Genomic DNA, 14868 nt, shown 5'->3' with positions numbered 1-14868 from the left:
CTTTTCAAAAGCAGTATGTGTCTAGTTTTTGAGGCTCAAAAAAAATACATTCTGTCTGTTCTACAGATCTGGCACCTGTCGCATACAGCAACTTCCAGAACACTGGCACACAGTCTCCTATTTGGAATAATTGATCATCTACAGAGAAATCTGGTATCTTGGTAAAAAAAAAAAAAAAAAAAAAAAAAAGATCAATATCAGAACTGGTAGGCTCCCTTCAGGGAGACTGGGTTTGATAGAGACTCACTAACTTCTGGGAAAGCATATTAGCATTCCTTTATATAACACACTTCTGTTGAGCAGAATGTAGCTACTACTAGCACGTCATAGATTCCATATTGTGTATTTAGTACTGACACTGTTGAACACACAAACACCAACCACATGGAATAGTCAGATGCCTGCTTTTTGGATCTGGGTACAATGCTAAGAAACAATTAATCGACATGTTTTTAAAACGTCTACCTAATTGTAGGAGCATTAAAGACAAATGCTACTTAATTACAAAGGTTAATTAAAGCAGGTTTTCAAAATAATAATAGAAAATAAAAGAATGAAATAAGACAAGTCTTATTTTTGTCTTTCCACATCTAAGGGATGAATTTGCAATCATTATCAGGCTTTTGAAAATTAGTAAGGCTATGTCTTACGGTCAATTTTTCCACTTTTTATATGTTTGCTGCATATAAGCAAGATATTTATAATATATGCTTTTCACATGGCTGTTGCCAATAAGTTGTTTTCCCATCTCTCTTTAAAAAAAATTTTTTTTTTTAGAGACAGGGTCTTTCTCAATCACCCAGGTGGGAGTGTAGTGGCATGACCATAGCTCACTGCAACCTTCTTGGCCCAAGCAATCATTCTGCCTCAGCTTCCCAAGTGGCTGGGCCTACAGGCACACATGACCACGCCCAGCTAATTTTTTTTTTTTTTTTTCGGTAGAGATGGGGTCTCGCCAAAACTCCTGGCCTAAGTGATCCTCCTGCCTCAGTCTCCCAAAGTGCTGGAATTGCAGGTATGAGCCACTACACCTGGCTCACCTCTCTTTCTTTCCTTCCTTCTTTCCCTCCCTTCCTTTTTCCTTTTTGCCTCTCTCCCTCTCCTTCCTTCCTTCCTTCCTTTCTTCCTTCCTTCCTTTCCTTCCTCCCTCCCTCCCTCCCTTCCTTCATTCCTTCCTCCTCCTCCTCCTCCTTCTACTTCTGCTGCTTCTTCTTCTTCTTTTTTTTTTTTTAAAGAGACAGGGTATCATTCTCTTGCCCGGGCTGGAGCACATTAGTGTGATCTTGGCTCACTGCAGCCTTGAACACCTGAGCTCAAGGGATGCTCCCACCTCAGCCTCCTGAGTAGCTGGGACCACAGGCATGCACCACCATGCTTGGCTCACTTCTCTTTCTTGAGGGAAAAAAAACTTGTGCCTGCTGGAGGTTCTGCAGGATTTGGCAATCTAATAACTATTCTTTTGTAGTTCCTCTAAAGTAAAACAAGGAGCAACCTTTACTATTTTTCACACTATTTGTAGAGGACATTTAAATATTTTCTTAGGTTTCTTTCAAAAATGAAGATGAGCAAAACACCACCAGCTCACCTTCTAACTCAATCTCTGATTCCCTGAAGTCTTCCTTTAATTCATTCACTGGACCCTTGTTTGATGCAACACTGTGCTACACAGATGGGGCTGGGGGAAAGGATGAAAAGGACATGTCTGGTAGGGGAGACTGGATATATTACACAGATGAGTCTTCCTCTAGTGTACCTCTCTGTACTACTCTATTATTACCTCCTCTTTAAGTTATCTTTCCTCCACCACTGAACTTACTGAAAGAGTTGTTTTCACTGCGTCTGTGTTTGTCACTTTCTATTTACTTCTCGATCTACTGCAATCTAGCTTCGGGCTCACTGGGATTTACTGAAACTTTGTAAAAATCCTGAATGCTTTTCTCACAGCCAGAACTAATGGCCTCTTCTAAGTTCTCAATAGACTTGAGCTCTCCAGCATCCTCCCAGCCTTTAATGCTGGCAACCATCTCCACCTCTTATTTCTAAAATTTCTTGTCCTGGTTCCTGCTGTTCTGGGTCCTCTAACTTTCTGCCAGCTGCTCTCCAGATCTCTCTGATGGTGCCTCTCCCTTAGCTTGTATTCGGTGGTCCTAGTAGGACCTCTCTAACCTACAACGGGTGCTGATGATTCCTGCTCTCTCTTTACTGAAATGTGGAGCCTTATTTTTCACATCCTCCTGTATTCCTCTATACATAGTTGCTGGATACTCCATAGGCACCTCTAACACAATATAAAACTGAATTTAAAATTTTCTCCTCCAAACTGGCTCTTATTCCTATGTTCCTTTCTTGGTTAATTCATTCTATCGCCCAAATGAGATACCCTAAATAACCTTTGACAACCTCTCTTCCTTCAGGCGCTTTTATTCATTGGTCGCTGCTCTGATATTTCTCTCAATTTTCTTTCTTCTCGCCCTTCTCAATGTCTTATTTCCTAATATTGCATTGGTCTTCAGATGGATTTCCCAATTCCAGTCTTTTCTCTATCATTTTTACTGCTATCAGTAGTTTTTTTTTTTTTTTCCCGGTAATATATATCTGACCACTCTCTTGCTTTTTAAGGCAGAATGTGATGTCACAGGAAGGTATGAAACATATAGAAAAGGAAGAGCAGGGAATCAGAAAAGTCTCATGGGAAGGAAGGCATTTGAATGCAGACTTGAATGTCAGGTAGAATTTCCACAGGGAACAGACAGACACATCAACAGAGGCCCAGAGGTATCCAAGCATAAGCCATTTTCCAGGAATAGCAAAATGCAGGGTTTGCCTGAAGTGTGAGTGGAAAGTGGGCAGGGGTGGGGAAAGGAGGTAGGCTACAATATGGATGGTTCTGGAGCCCACACAGGGCAGAGGGACAGGGCAGCCGGAGCAAACATGTACTGCCACATGCACTAGGACTTGGTTATCTTTTCTGAAAGTTAAGATTTGGGTAATTTTTCTTTGCACAACCAAGAAGACTAAAGAAAAAAAGTAATAGGTTAGCCAGGCACGGTGGGTCATGCCTGTAATCCCAGCACTTTGGGACCCTGAGGCGGGCCAATCACGAGGTCAGGAGATGGAGACCATCCTGGCTAACACGGTGAAACCCCATCTCTACGAAAAACACAAAAAATTAGCCGGGCTTGGTGGCAGGCGCCTGTAGTCCCAGCTACTCGGGAGGCTGAGACAGGAGAATAGTGTGAACCCGGGAGGTGAAGCTTGCAGTGAGCCTAGATCGTGCCACTGCACTCAAGCCTGGGCGACAGAGACTCTGTCTCAAAAAAAAAAAAAAAAGAAAAGAAATAGGTTAAAGTTGAAATCTATTTGCCATTCAGAATTTTTCCTTTTCTCAATATACACTAGAGCTGCTGTTTGCAAGGCACTGAGAGAACTACCTTAAAAATGTTGAGTGTCGCAAAAATTTGTGAAATCATTTTTCTGGATTTTTATTAAGTCACTGAGAAATTATTTTGAAAGTTGTCAGTTTTTTTTAAAAAATTAAAAACTCTCTCTCATTTACATCATAAGACATCCTAGTCAGCAAAGATAAGATTTCACTAGCTTTTAAATTTATGAAAACCATATTTTTAACCAAATCTCAGTGTTATAGAGAAAACCTAACTGAATGATTCATAAGCAACATGTCAATTCTTCTCTAGATTATTTTCTTAAATAGGTCAGGTGCAGTAGCACTTTCCTGTAGTTTCAGCAACTCCAGATGCTGAGGTGGGTCCAGCCTAAGCAACACAGTGAGACTCCATCTCTAAAAATAGTAATAATAAATACATAAAATTTTAAAAATAAAAAGTGCACTTAGCCTAAACTATTTTTTTAGTTCATACATAAAAAAAGAGCTCTGAATATGAATTATTCACTAGTCAAAAAAAAAATTTTTTTTTGAGACAGGGTCTTGCTCTGTCACCCAGGCTGGAGTGCAGTGGTGCGATCACGGCTCACTGCAACTTCCACCCCCTGGGCTAAAGCGATCTTTCCACTCCAGACTCCTGAGTAGCTGAAACCACAGGCGCATGCCATCACGCCCAACTAATTTTTTGTAGTTTTAGTAGAGATGGGGTCTTGCCATGTTTCCCAGCCTGGTCTCGAACGCCTGAGCTCAAGTGGTCCTCTGACCTCGACCTCCCAAAGTGCTGGGATTACAGGCATGAGTCACTGTGCCTGGCCCACTAGTCAAAATTCTTAATGACTAAATAATTTTATTAAAAACAAAGAGGACAAGGCCAGTGCAGTCGGTGGCTCACGCCTAATTCTAGCAATTTGGGAGGCTAAGGTGGTATCACCTGAGGTCAGGAGTTCGAGACCATTCTGACCAACATGATGAAACCCCATCTTTACTAAAATACAAAAATTTGCTGGGCGTGGTTGCGGGCACCTGTAGTCCCAGCTACTCGGGAGGCTGAGGCAGGAGAATTGCTTGAACCCGGGAGGCAGAGGTTGCAGTGAGTTGAGATTATACCATTATACTCCAGACTGGGTGACACAGCGAGACTCTGTCTCAAAAAATAATAATAATAATAAAATAAAATAAAAATAAAGAAGACATATTTTTGGCCGGGCGCGGTGGCTCAAGCCTGTAATCCCAGCACTTTGGGAGGCCGAGACGGGTGGATCACGAGGTCAGGAGATCGAGACCATCCTGGCTAACCTGGTGAAACCCCGTCTCTACTAAAAAATACAAAAAAAAATTAGCCGGGCGTGGTGGCGGGCGCCTGTGGTCCCAGCTACTTGGGAGGCTGAGGCAGGAGAATGGCGTGAACCCGGGAGGCGGAGCTTGCAGTGAGCTGAGATCCAGCCACTGCACTCCAGCCTGGGCGACAGAGCGAGACTCTGTCTCAAAAAAAAAAAAAAAAAAAGAAGACATATTTTTAAAATGTGATTACTATAATGGACTTGCCAGTAAGATTTTAAAACAAAAATGACTACTTTGAAAAACTATAAAAATGCATGCAAGAGCCCATTTGACTAAAGAAGCAACATTATCCATGCATCTTTTTATCAAGATTCTGCAGACACCAGCTTCACTAACAAACAGTAGTTGATGCAATGATCACTTAGTAAGTTACATGCACCGCTGAGTGGCCTAGGAAGCAGGTCTGTATTTCTGCTTCATTTTCATTTTGAGCTTTCCTCTAAGGGCAGTGTCTAGACACAGTAGTGAATTGATTGTGCTTGAGATGACTCAGGAAGGCTTCTGAGCAATCGGTGGAATTAACCCATGGTCTAGAAATGATGGGTTGTTAAATGACCAAAATAATTAAGAACGTGTGTTTATTTTCATTACTTTCAGGAAAAAAATACGTTTCTGAAGCATATCAATCAGTCCACCAGCTGGGTACTTTTCCTACCCCATGCTGAAAGTGAATATTTGAGAAATTATGTTTCTAACTGGAAGAATTCTGAAACTATGTTCTTCTACAACATGTAGGCAATATGTCACAATGAAAATGAAAGTTCCCTCTGAAGAGCTGTAACCCTACATAACCTAGGATGCCATTTATACTTTCTCTAGCCCAGAGGCTCTGGATTTCTGCTCTCGGGCTACATCACTAACCATCAAACCAACTGCCCGAAATTGCTGAGCAATTGATCACAACATATAGACCTGACTCAGATATATAAATTATATTTTTATTTTATGGTACCAAAACATATAGGTGAAAACTTTTAAATTCAGGCAATTGACATGCCAGGTGCCTACACATTTGTGAAGACCGGAGCATTGTAAGACACAGAATAGCTGGTTGAAAAGTGAAAAATCCAGTGAGTTAGGTTGTTTGATTATACAGAATCACAGAATTTTCAAAGTGAAAGGACATAGTGATCACTGATTTCAGTGCCTATCCAATAACATTAGCAAGCGCCCCTAGGGTTCCCTATCGGTTCCTTCAGAAACCTCCTTCAAAGCTGTGAGTGCATGGCCAAAGGGAAGCTATATTCATCAACCAGCCTAATCAGAGACCAGAGAGCAGAAATAAGGTTAACACAGAATGGAGTACATTTGCTTTGGGGGACGTCCATGTTTTCTTGCGCATACTGAAAACAGCTGGGTGCCGATTTTGGTATAACACTCAGAGCCTCTTTTGATAAAAAGGCATTCTATATGAACAAAAACTCTATTGGCTTCACATTGGTCAAAGCAATGGATTTTAAATAGTGACTCAACTTCCTAGAAAACTTTGTATTTAGAAATGTTTTCTTCATGCAGCTAACAGGCAAAACTAATCAAAACCTTGTTGTTAGTCTGATGTTTTCTTTTCTGTGCGGCAAACAAACTCCCATAAAAACCTCTGAGGTTTTCTTAGTCATGTTTGCAATTTTTTAAGTGTTGAACTGCCTAAGTCTCTGATGTCATGACACTTAATTCCTATATTTTCTTGCTTTTGCTAGAACTGAACGAACACTCCCTATCAAGATTGACCCCCTCTAGAGATAAAATAAATTGTCATATGAAGTCAAAAGATGACCTATCAAGTTTATGATAGCTTTCTTTGACTTTTAGGGGAGGAGAAAATCATACCATCCATACTACATAGGTTGGGGTTTAAATAATATTTGCCTATAAACAATAAGCAATTGGAGATTGATTTTAAGTAAACGTATGCAATGCCTGTAAGCAACAGGAAATACATTGTACCTAAACGTATGCACTGCCTATAAGTAACAGGAATTATATTTTACATGAATGTGTGAAGTGATAATTTTTTAATAGGCAAAAAATAGTGTTAAAAGTGGAACTGGCATGCTTTCCTAGGCTATCTCAGTGATAATGACCTCAAAGTCAATGATTTCTACATGAAGATGAAATAAGTTTATTGCAACTTGATTGCATCACCTAAAATATAACCCTTGACTTGGAAACTTGCCCTTATGTTTTATGAGATCTGAAATAAAAAGGAAACTGATGGAACTGAACCAGCAAATTATTTTGCAATCCATGACTACAGTTGTATACAGCAGATGTAGTCAATTGTTGAGGAAGGTTGGACCAAATTTCCATCCTGTTCAGTACTGCTGATAGCTCTATTCAAAATCCATTCTTGCCTTTAGAGGAACTGACCCACAGTAATGATACAGATAGAATTTTGTGAACTATTTTTAAAGGGTAGGTTATTAATCAATGAGTGACTCTCAAATATCTTGGTGGTTTCCACTGTGAAAACCAAATATCTGCATGATAGAGCAAAAATTTAATTTTCTCAGATGCTTTAGAGTGCATATAAATGAAGACTGCCTTCTCACTAGATCAGTTTTGAGAGAGATGAAAACAAAAGAAAGAAAAAATAGGATAGCTGATGAAATGAAACTTCGAATTTAATTTGGTCATGTTGGCATTTTTTATTTCTTGAGTGCATTGAAAAGAACTGATTAATACTTGACACATATAATACTACCAAGTTATACCTAAAATTAATTTTGTCAGCCAGGCAACCAATCAGAACTAAATAGTGATCAAGAATTGTTTTTTCAAACATATTTGTCTTCCAGGACTTTACTGAGTTAGTTCCACAGATCATGAAAACAGGGGTCTTTTCTCAGGTCTTCTACATCATTTCCCTTAAGTTGACACCCAAAGTCATAAGCTTGACTTTAGACACAGGTTTCAAAAGTAGAAAGTTTTATTCTCTTATGTTTCTATGGCATTGAAGTATTGCAGAACTATAAAAATAATGTGTTTTACCCTTTCCACAACTCATGGATGTTCCTTGAAGTGAAGGAAAGGCACACTTGTCTTTGCATAATAAAGAGCAAAAAAAAAATTTAATTAATTAATTAAATGAATCTAAATTCTCACATGCCACTTAAAGTTCCAGACCTAGACATCTTCAGGATTTTCTTACATTTAAAGTAGAAAGACACTACTGATACACACAAGTAAACATAATTCTCTATTTAATGCATGGAGCAATATAAAATTTAATCACGATGATCATTATATTTGTTCTAAAACACTGAAGTTTTTCCCATCATCCCCCAGATTTTTCAAGTCTCTTCTCTCCTCATGGCAAATGCCCAACCAGAGAGAGAAGGGTTCTATAATGAAACGTTAAAAACACTGACCTAAATGAGAAATGTTTTATCGACATGCAATATTCTAAATTCTGGTATTTGGTGGAAAACCCGTACACATTTTTGGCAATGGCCTTAGTGTCCACTGGTCTGGCAGCTATAATGAGAATAATAAAGTATATGGTGATGACTGTTTACTCACCATTATGAGACATCCCCACTGCAAGGCATTTCTGAAACCGACAGTACTGACATTTATTTCTACTTTTTTTGTGGATCCGACAGTTAAGATCACATCTGTCATAGATAAGCTTCAATCTGATTGTTCTCCGGAAGAAACCCTGCAAAGGGATATATATATATATATTATATATATATAAAAGAAGCAAATTTTAAGTTTTGTGACGCATGGAAGCAGCAACCTACGGCGAAAGGTTTTACTGGCCTGGGAATCAGAAAAGGCAGGTTCTTGACATGGTTCTGTCACTGGTGACTTTAGACAAGTCACTTAACCTCTCTGGAACTAAATTTTCTTTGCTATAAAATAAAGAATCAGAGGCTCTCCAGGTCCCTTTTTTAGCTCTTAGACACTGATCACATCCAGCTGCGGCTTTCATTGGATCTTGGCTCTACATTTGGTTTTCAGCATGCTCTAAGAAGTGCTCTGGATTTAATGTAATGCAAATAAAACACCATGTAATCAGTTCAGTCTCTCTGCAAATCATTCCAACAGCATGCCCCAGTCTTTGTAATTGTGCTAAGCAGGCTGGCAAAGTTATAATCATTTCATTCTAAAATCTGATCAGGGCCAATAAAAATCCACATGTGGATAATTTTTTTGGAATTCTCTATGTTGCATAATTTCCTGCAGAATTTGTTTCACTTATTCATGCTGCTGAAAGTGTGCCCCATCATTGTTGCGGCTTACAGACAGAAAGAGACTATGGCAAATAACATGAGAAGTAATCAGATAAATCCTCACAAAATCGACTGCTATCTCAAAATGGCAAATACGTCAATTTGAGGCCAACTGAATATTCTGCTATATTTACATCTTTCAGAAAGAGCTGAAAAAAATTGAATTGGACATGTTTTCTGACTCCATTTTTTTGGGTTCGTCATATTCCTATTCATTTCTATTGTGTTCATCTCCATAAAATTTAATTGCTAATTCTTTCAAATGTATCTGGCCCTGTTTGGTGCAAAAAGCACTGCGTTAGTATTGCTTGGGTCACTGACATGCATTTTGACTTTCTCCAAATATCCATTTTGAACTCTGGATGAGTATGTTCTGATTACTTGACAGCTTCACTTAAATAACTAATAGCCATCTCTAACCCAGCCTGTCCAAATTGAAGTCCTGACCCTCCCCTACAAACTCATTTCACTTGCGACTTTCTCCATCTCGGCAGATGCAACGCCATCCTCCCAGATTCTCAAGCCCAAATCCTTGAAATCACTCTTGACTTACTTCTTTCCTCAAGAAGAAAGCTTTCTCTAAATACACACTTGCCTATTTCCTTCATCACCTTCAACTTTTGCGTCTCACCTCTCATGGGGCTAAGCCAACTTATTTAATACTGTGGCCTGTCCCTGCCCCACTTCTCTTCTGGAACTCTTGATCCTTTTGACTCTGCTCCAGTTTTTCTTCTTTCCAGTAGCACTTATGACTTCCTAACACACCACAGAATTTACTTATTACTGTTTAAGTGTTTATTTTCTGCCCCTCCCTCACTGCTCAATTAAAATTATAAGCTCCTCAGGGGCAGGAATAGCCTCTTATACCCCTGGATGGAATCCAAATGCCTGTGATAGTGTTAAATTAAAATTTGTGGAATTAATATAGATGTCACGTAACTTCCTTTCTGGGCCTCACCTTTTTCAACTGTAAAATGAGAAAGCACTTCCACCTCTGGTGGTTTGTGACTCCAAATTATGACTGAGATGTTACAAAGGCAATAGGCTTGACAAAGTAATCATTATTCTCAATTTTGGGTTTGTCATTTCCTTGATCTTTAAGAAAATATAGGCTGGGTGTGGTGGCTCACGCCTGTAATCCCAACACTTTGACAGACTGAGGCGGATGGATCGCTTGAGTCCAGGAGTTCGAGACTAACTTGGGCAACAAGGTGAAACCCTGTCTCTATTAAAAAAAAACACACAAAAATTAGGCAGGTGTGGTGGCATGCACCTGTAGTCCCAGCCACTACTCTGGTGGCTGAGATGGAAGGATCACCTGAGCCCAGGAGGTCAAACTGCAGTAAGCCAAGCTATGATCACACCACTGCACTCCCGTCTGGATGACAGAGTGAGACATTGTCTCAAAAAAAAAAAAAAAAAAAGGAAGAAAATACAGTTTTATCACCTACTATGTAAAATGAAATAATATACTATTTAATTTTGCTTGTTTTGAGGCTTTACTAAATGGTATTATACTATATGTAGTTTTTGGGACACTATTAAAATTTGGTGTGAGGCCAAAAGCAACGGCAACAAAAGCCAAAATTGACAAATGGGATCTAATTAAACCAAAGAGCTTCTGCACAGCAAAAGAAACTACCATCAGAGTGAACAGGCAACCTACAGAATGGGAGAAAATTTTTGCAATCTACTCATCTGACAAAGGGCTAATATCCAGAACCTACAAAGAACTCAAACAATTTACAGAAAAAAAACAACCCCATCAAAAAGTGGGCAAAGGATATGAACAGACATTTCTCAAAAGAAGACATTCATACAGCAACAGACACATGAAAAAATGCTCATCATCACTGGCCGCAGAGAAATGCAAATCAAACCACAATGAGATACCATCTCACACCAGTTAGAATGGCAATCATTAAAAAGTCAGGAAATAACAGGTGCTGGAGAGGATGTGGAGAAATAGGAACACTTAACACTGTTGGTAGGATTGTAAACTAGTTCAACCATTATGGAAAACAGTATGGCGATTCCTCAAGGATCTAGAACTAGAAGTACCATATGACCCAGCCATCCCATTACTGGGTATATACCCAAAGGATTACAAATCATGCTGCTATAAAGACACACGCACACGTATGTTTATTGCGGCACTATTCACAATAGCAAAGACTTGGAATCAACCCAAATATCCATCAGTGACAGACTGGATTAAGAAAATGTGGCACATATACACTATGAAATACTATGCAGCCATAAAAAAGGATGAGTTTGAGTCCTTTGTAGAGACATGGATGCAGCTGGAAACCATTATTCTCAGCAAACTATCGCAAGAACAGAAAACCAAACACTGCATGTTCTCACTCATAGGTGGGAATTGAACAATGAGATCACTTGGACTCGGGAAGGGGAACATCACACACTGGAGCCTATCACGGGGGGTGGGGGGAGGGATTGCATTGGGAGTTATACCTGATGTAAATGACGAGTTGATGGGTGCTGATGAGTTGATGGGTGCAGCACACCAACATGGCACAAGTATATATATATGTAACAAACCTGCACGTTATGCACATGTACCCTAGAACTTAAAGTATAATAAAAAAAAAAATTTGGTGTGAGGTTTCTAAAATTTACGTTCTTTTTAGTGAAAGACTATGATTTACTTATTTTCATAATTATATAGTATTCCATTGTATGACTATACTATAATTTATTAGCCTATTTGCATGCAGATGAACATCCGAAATGTCAATTTTTTGCTATTGTGAGAAGAGTTTCTCTAAATATTCCTGTAAATATTTTTAAGTGGCATTTCTGGGTTGTACAATGTGTGAATATTACATTTTACAAGATAATGCCAAATTGTTTTCCAAAGTGGCTATCAATTTACACTCCCCACAAACGCTTTATGAAAGTTCTAGTCTCTTCCACATTTGGTGTTGTCAGACTTCTTAATTTTGACAATCTAAAATGTACAAAATTGAATGTAAATCTTGATATGTATGTCCCTGGCTTTTCACTTCCCAATTTCTAATTGTCTTTTCCTTAAAATTGAATTTTAGACTTTTAAAAAATATGCTAGATAAAAATATGCTAGATCTGTTGTCTGTTACAGATGTTCAAATATCTTCTCCTCTGTTTGGCTTACGATCCTTGAAATGTACTTTTTCAGTATTTTTGTTTTCTCAACCAATAGATATTTCATTTCACTCTCATTCTTTTTTTTTGTTTTGTTTTTTGTTTTGAGACAGAGTCTCACTCTGCTGCTCAGGCTGGAGTGCAGTGGTGCTATCTCAGCTCACTGCAACCTCTGCCTCCTGGGTTCAAGTGATTCTTGGGCCTCAGCCTTCTCGATAGCTGAGATTACAGGCATGTACCACCATACCTGCTAATTTTTTTTTTTTTTTTGTATTTTTAGTAGAGATGGGGTTTCACCAAGTTGGCCAGGCTGGTCTTGAACTCCTGGTCTCAAGTGATCCACCCACCTTGGCCTCCCAAAGGCCTGAGATTACAGACGTGTGCCATGACGCCTGGCTCACTCTCATTCTTGAGAGATTACTGAGTACTCAGTTATTCTCTCTTAATACTTTGAATTCCATTATCCTTCTGCTTCCATTTTGCTGTTGAGAAGTCTCTTGCCAATTTACTTCTAAGGTGATCTACCTTTTCTCTTTGGTTGCTTTTATACTTTCTATTTGTCTTTAGTATTCGGCAGTTTTACTGTAGTGTGTTTGGGCATGAATTTCTTTTCATTTATCTTCTTGGACATGTTGTTTCTGCATTACGGCTTCACCTGTTCATCAGTACTGGACTCCAGTGAGATAAGTAGTAGATTTTCTTATTCTAGCCTTCACATTTCTGCACACCTCTTTTTTATTTTCCATTTTCTTCTCACTACTTACTCACTAATATTGATTGCCAAAGTAAAAATCAGAACAGAAGCAAAATAACATGAAAATATATAATTACACTGGCAAAAGTAAAAACAAACATTTCTCACTAAAGTTCACTAGTGAGAACAGTTCTACACTTTACTCTTCCACTGATCAGTGAAGAAGACATACCTCTTTAATATTCAAAGATCCTATGAATCATTCAAGAACTAAGAGACTTCACATTCCAGCAGATCCTGGATAGGGCATATTCTTTAAGACACTGTTGGTTTCATTCTTGGCAATTTCTTTGCATATCTCTTTCAGTTTCAGGTTTTTCTTCTGCTATGTCCAGTAAGCTATCTAATCCTTCCATTGAACTTTTATTTCAGTAATTATACTTTTAAATTTTAGAAGCTTCACTTTTTTTTTCCACTTGGTTTTCAAATCATCCTGGTTATTCCTAATAGTTTATTGTTGCAAGTCTATGCCCTCTTCCTTTAAATAATCCATAATAGCTGTTTTATATTCTGTATCAGGCAATCCCAATTTCTGCTTTCCCCGGGTAGGGGAAGAGCAGGGAGTCTATATCAGTTTTCTTGTTTTTGATGAATGTCATTCAAGATGATTAGCTTCTCACATGCTTGCTGATAGTATTTGGAACACACTTCTTGACCTTAAACTGGGGGACTCCTACAAGGTCTTAATTAGGAATTCAGTAGCCAGCGGTACTACTGACTTACAACTATTTCAGACACTCTTGAGAATCCTGGCTTAATTCAGAAGCCTTACACTCAGCTCCTTCTCACTGACTGCTCTGAAAACCACTACAGGCATCCGCCTTTGGGGCAACGCTCACTCCTGTACCTCTCTGGGCATCTACCATGGGGAAAACCCTGACTTGCTAAGTGTGCCTGCAGCTCACAGTTTCGAAATGAGGGTTTATTTGTTTCATTTTGTTTCACTGATGTTGTTTTGGAGAGTTTTCTCTACCTCCTGTGAGATCAGCAATGTCTTAAAGAATATGCCCAATGTAGAATTTGCTGGCAGTTGAAGTCTCTTTAATTCTCAAAAGGTTCTCAGATATCAAAAAGGTTTTTTTTTTTTTCCTCAGATGAATAGAATGCTAATGTATAGAACTGTTCTCATTGATAAATGTTGGTGAAAATTTTTATGTTTACCATTGTGATCACAGATATTTTATGATATTCCTTGACTTCTCTTTTGATTCTTGCTTTTTTAAGACTAATATTAGTGGGTGAAAATGCTTAGCCAGCTGACAGCTGGATGGCTCACAGAGTGCTCAGTTATTTGGCATGGCTAGGAGAGGAAGATTTTTTGATAAGAGAATTACTGATCCCTTCCTTACACCATATACAAAAATTAACTCAAGATGGATTAAAGACTTAAATGTAAGACCTAACACCATAAAAACCCTAGAAGAAAATCTAGGCAATACCATTCAGGACATAGGCATGGTCAAAGACTTCATGACCAAAACATCAAAAGCAATGGCAACAAAAGCCAAAATAGACAAATGGGATCTAATTAAACTAAAGAGCTTCTGCACAGCAAAAGAAATTATCATCAGAGTGAACAGGCAATCTACAGAATGGGAGAAAATTTTTGCAATCTACCCATCTGACAAAGGGCTAATATCCAGAATCTACAAAGAACTAAAACAAATTTACAAGAAAAAAACAAACAACCCCATCAAAAAGTGGGCGAAGGATATAAACAGATACTTCTCAAAAGAAGACATTTATGCAGCCAACAGACATACGAAAAAATGCTAATCATCACTGGCCATCAGAGAAATGCAAATCAAAACCACAATGAGATACCATCTCATACCAGTTAGAATGGCGATCATTAAAAAGTCAGGAAACAAACAGATGCTGGAGAGGATGTGGTGAAATAGGAATGCTTTTATACTGTTGGTGGGAGTATAAATTAGTTCAACCATTGTGGAAGACAGTGTGGCAATTCCTCAAGGATCTAGAACTAGAAA

The 14868-nt window shown here is 38.7% G+C and overlaps 1 protein-coding gene across 5 annotated transcripts in view; it reads right to left on the bottom strand.

The window, feature by feature from the left end:
• PPARG (peroxisome proliferator activated receptor gamma) overlaps positions 1-14868 on the bottom strand; it is a 145074-nt gene that overhangs the window by 34458 nt on the left and 95748 nt on the right. For 4 of the 5 annotated variants that reach the window (XM_033210711.1, XM_033210709.1, XM_033210710.1 and 1 more), the window contains exon 5: positions 8264-8402. In XM_033210711.1, coding sequence (XP_033066602.1) covers positions 8264-8402 — 139 coding nt within the window. Of the gene's footprint in view, positions 1-8263; positions 8403-14868 lie in introns of those variants that run through there. The other variant, XM_033210713.1, reaches the window with a different exon arrangement.

This window comes from Trachypithecus francoisi, unplaced genomic scaffold (assembly GCF_009764315.1).
Source record: "Trachypithecus francoisi isolate TF-2019V2 unplaced genomic scaffold, Tfra_2.0 Lachesis_group0, whole genome shotgun sequence".
Lineage (NCBI taxonomy): Eukaryota > Metazoa > Chordata > Mammalia > Primates > Cercopithecidae > Trachypithecus > Trachypithecus francoisi.
Note: the sequence above shows the minus strand (reverse complement) of the source record. Positions and strands in the feature narration are given on the sequence as shown.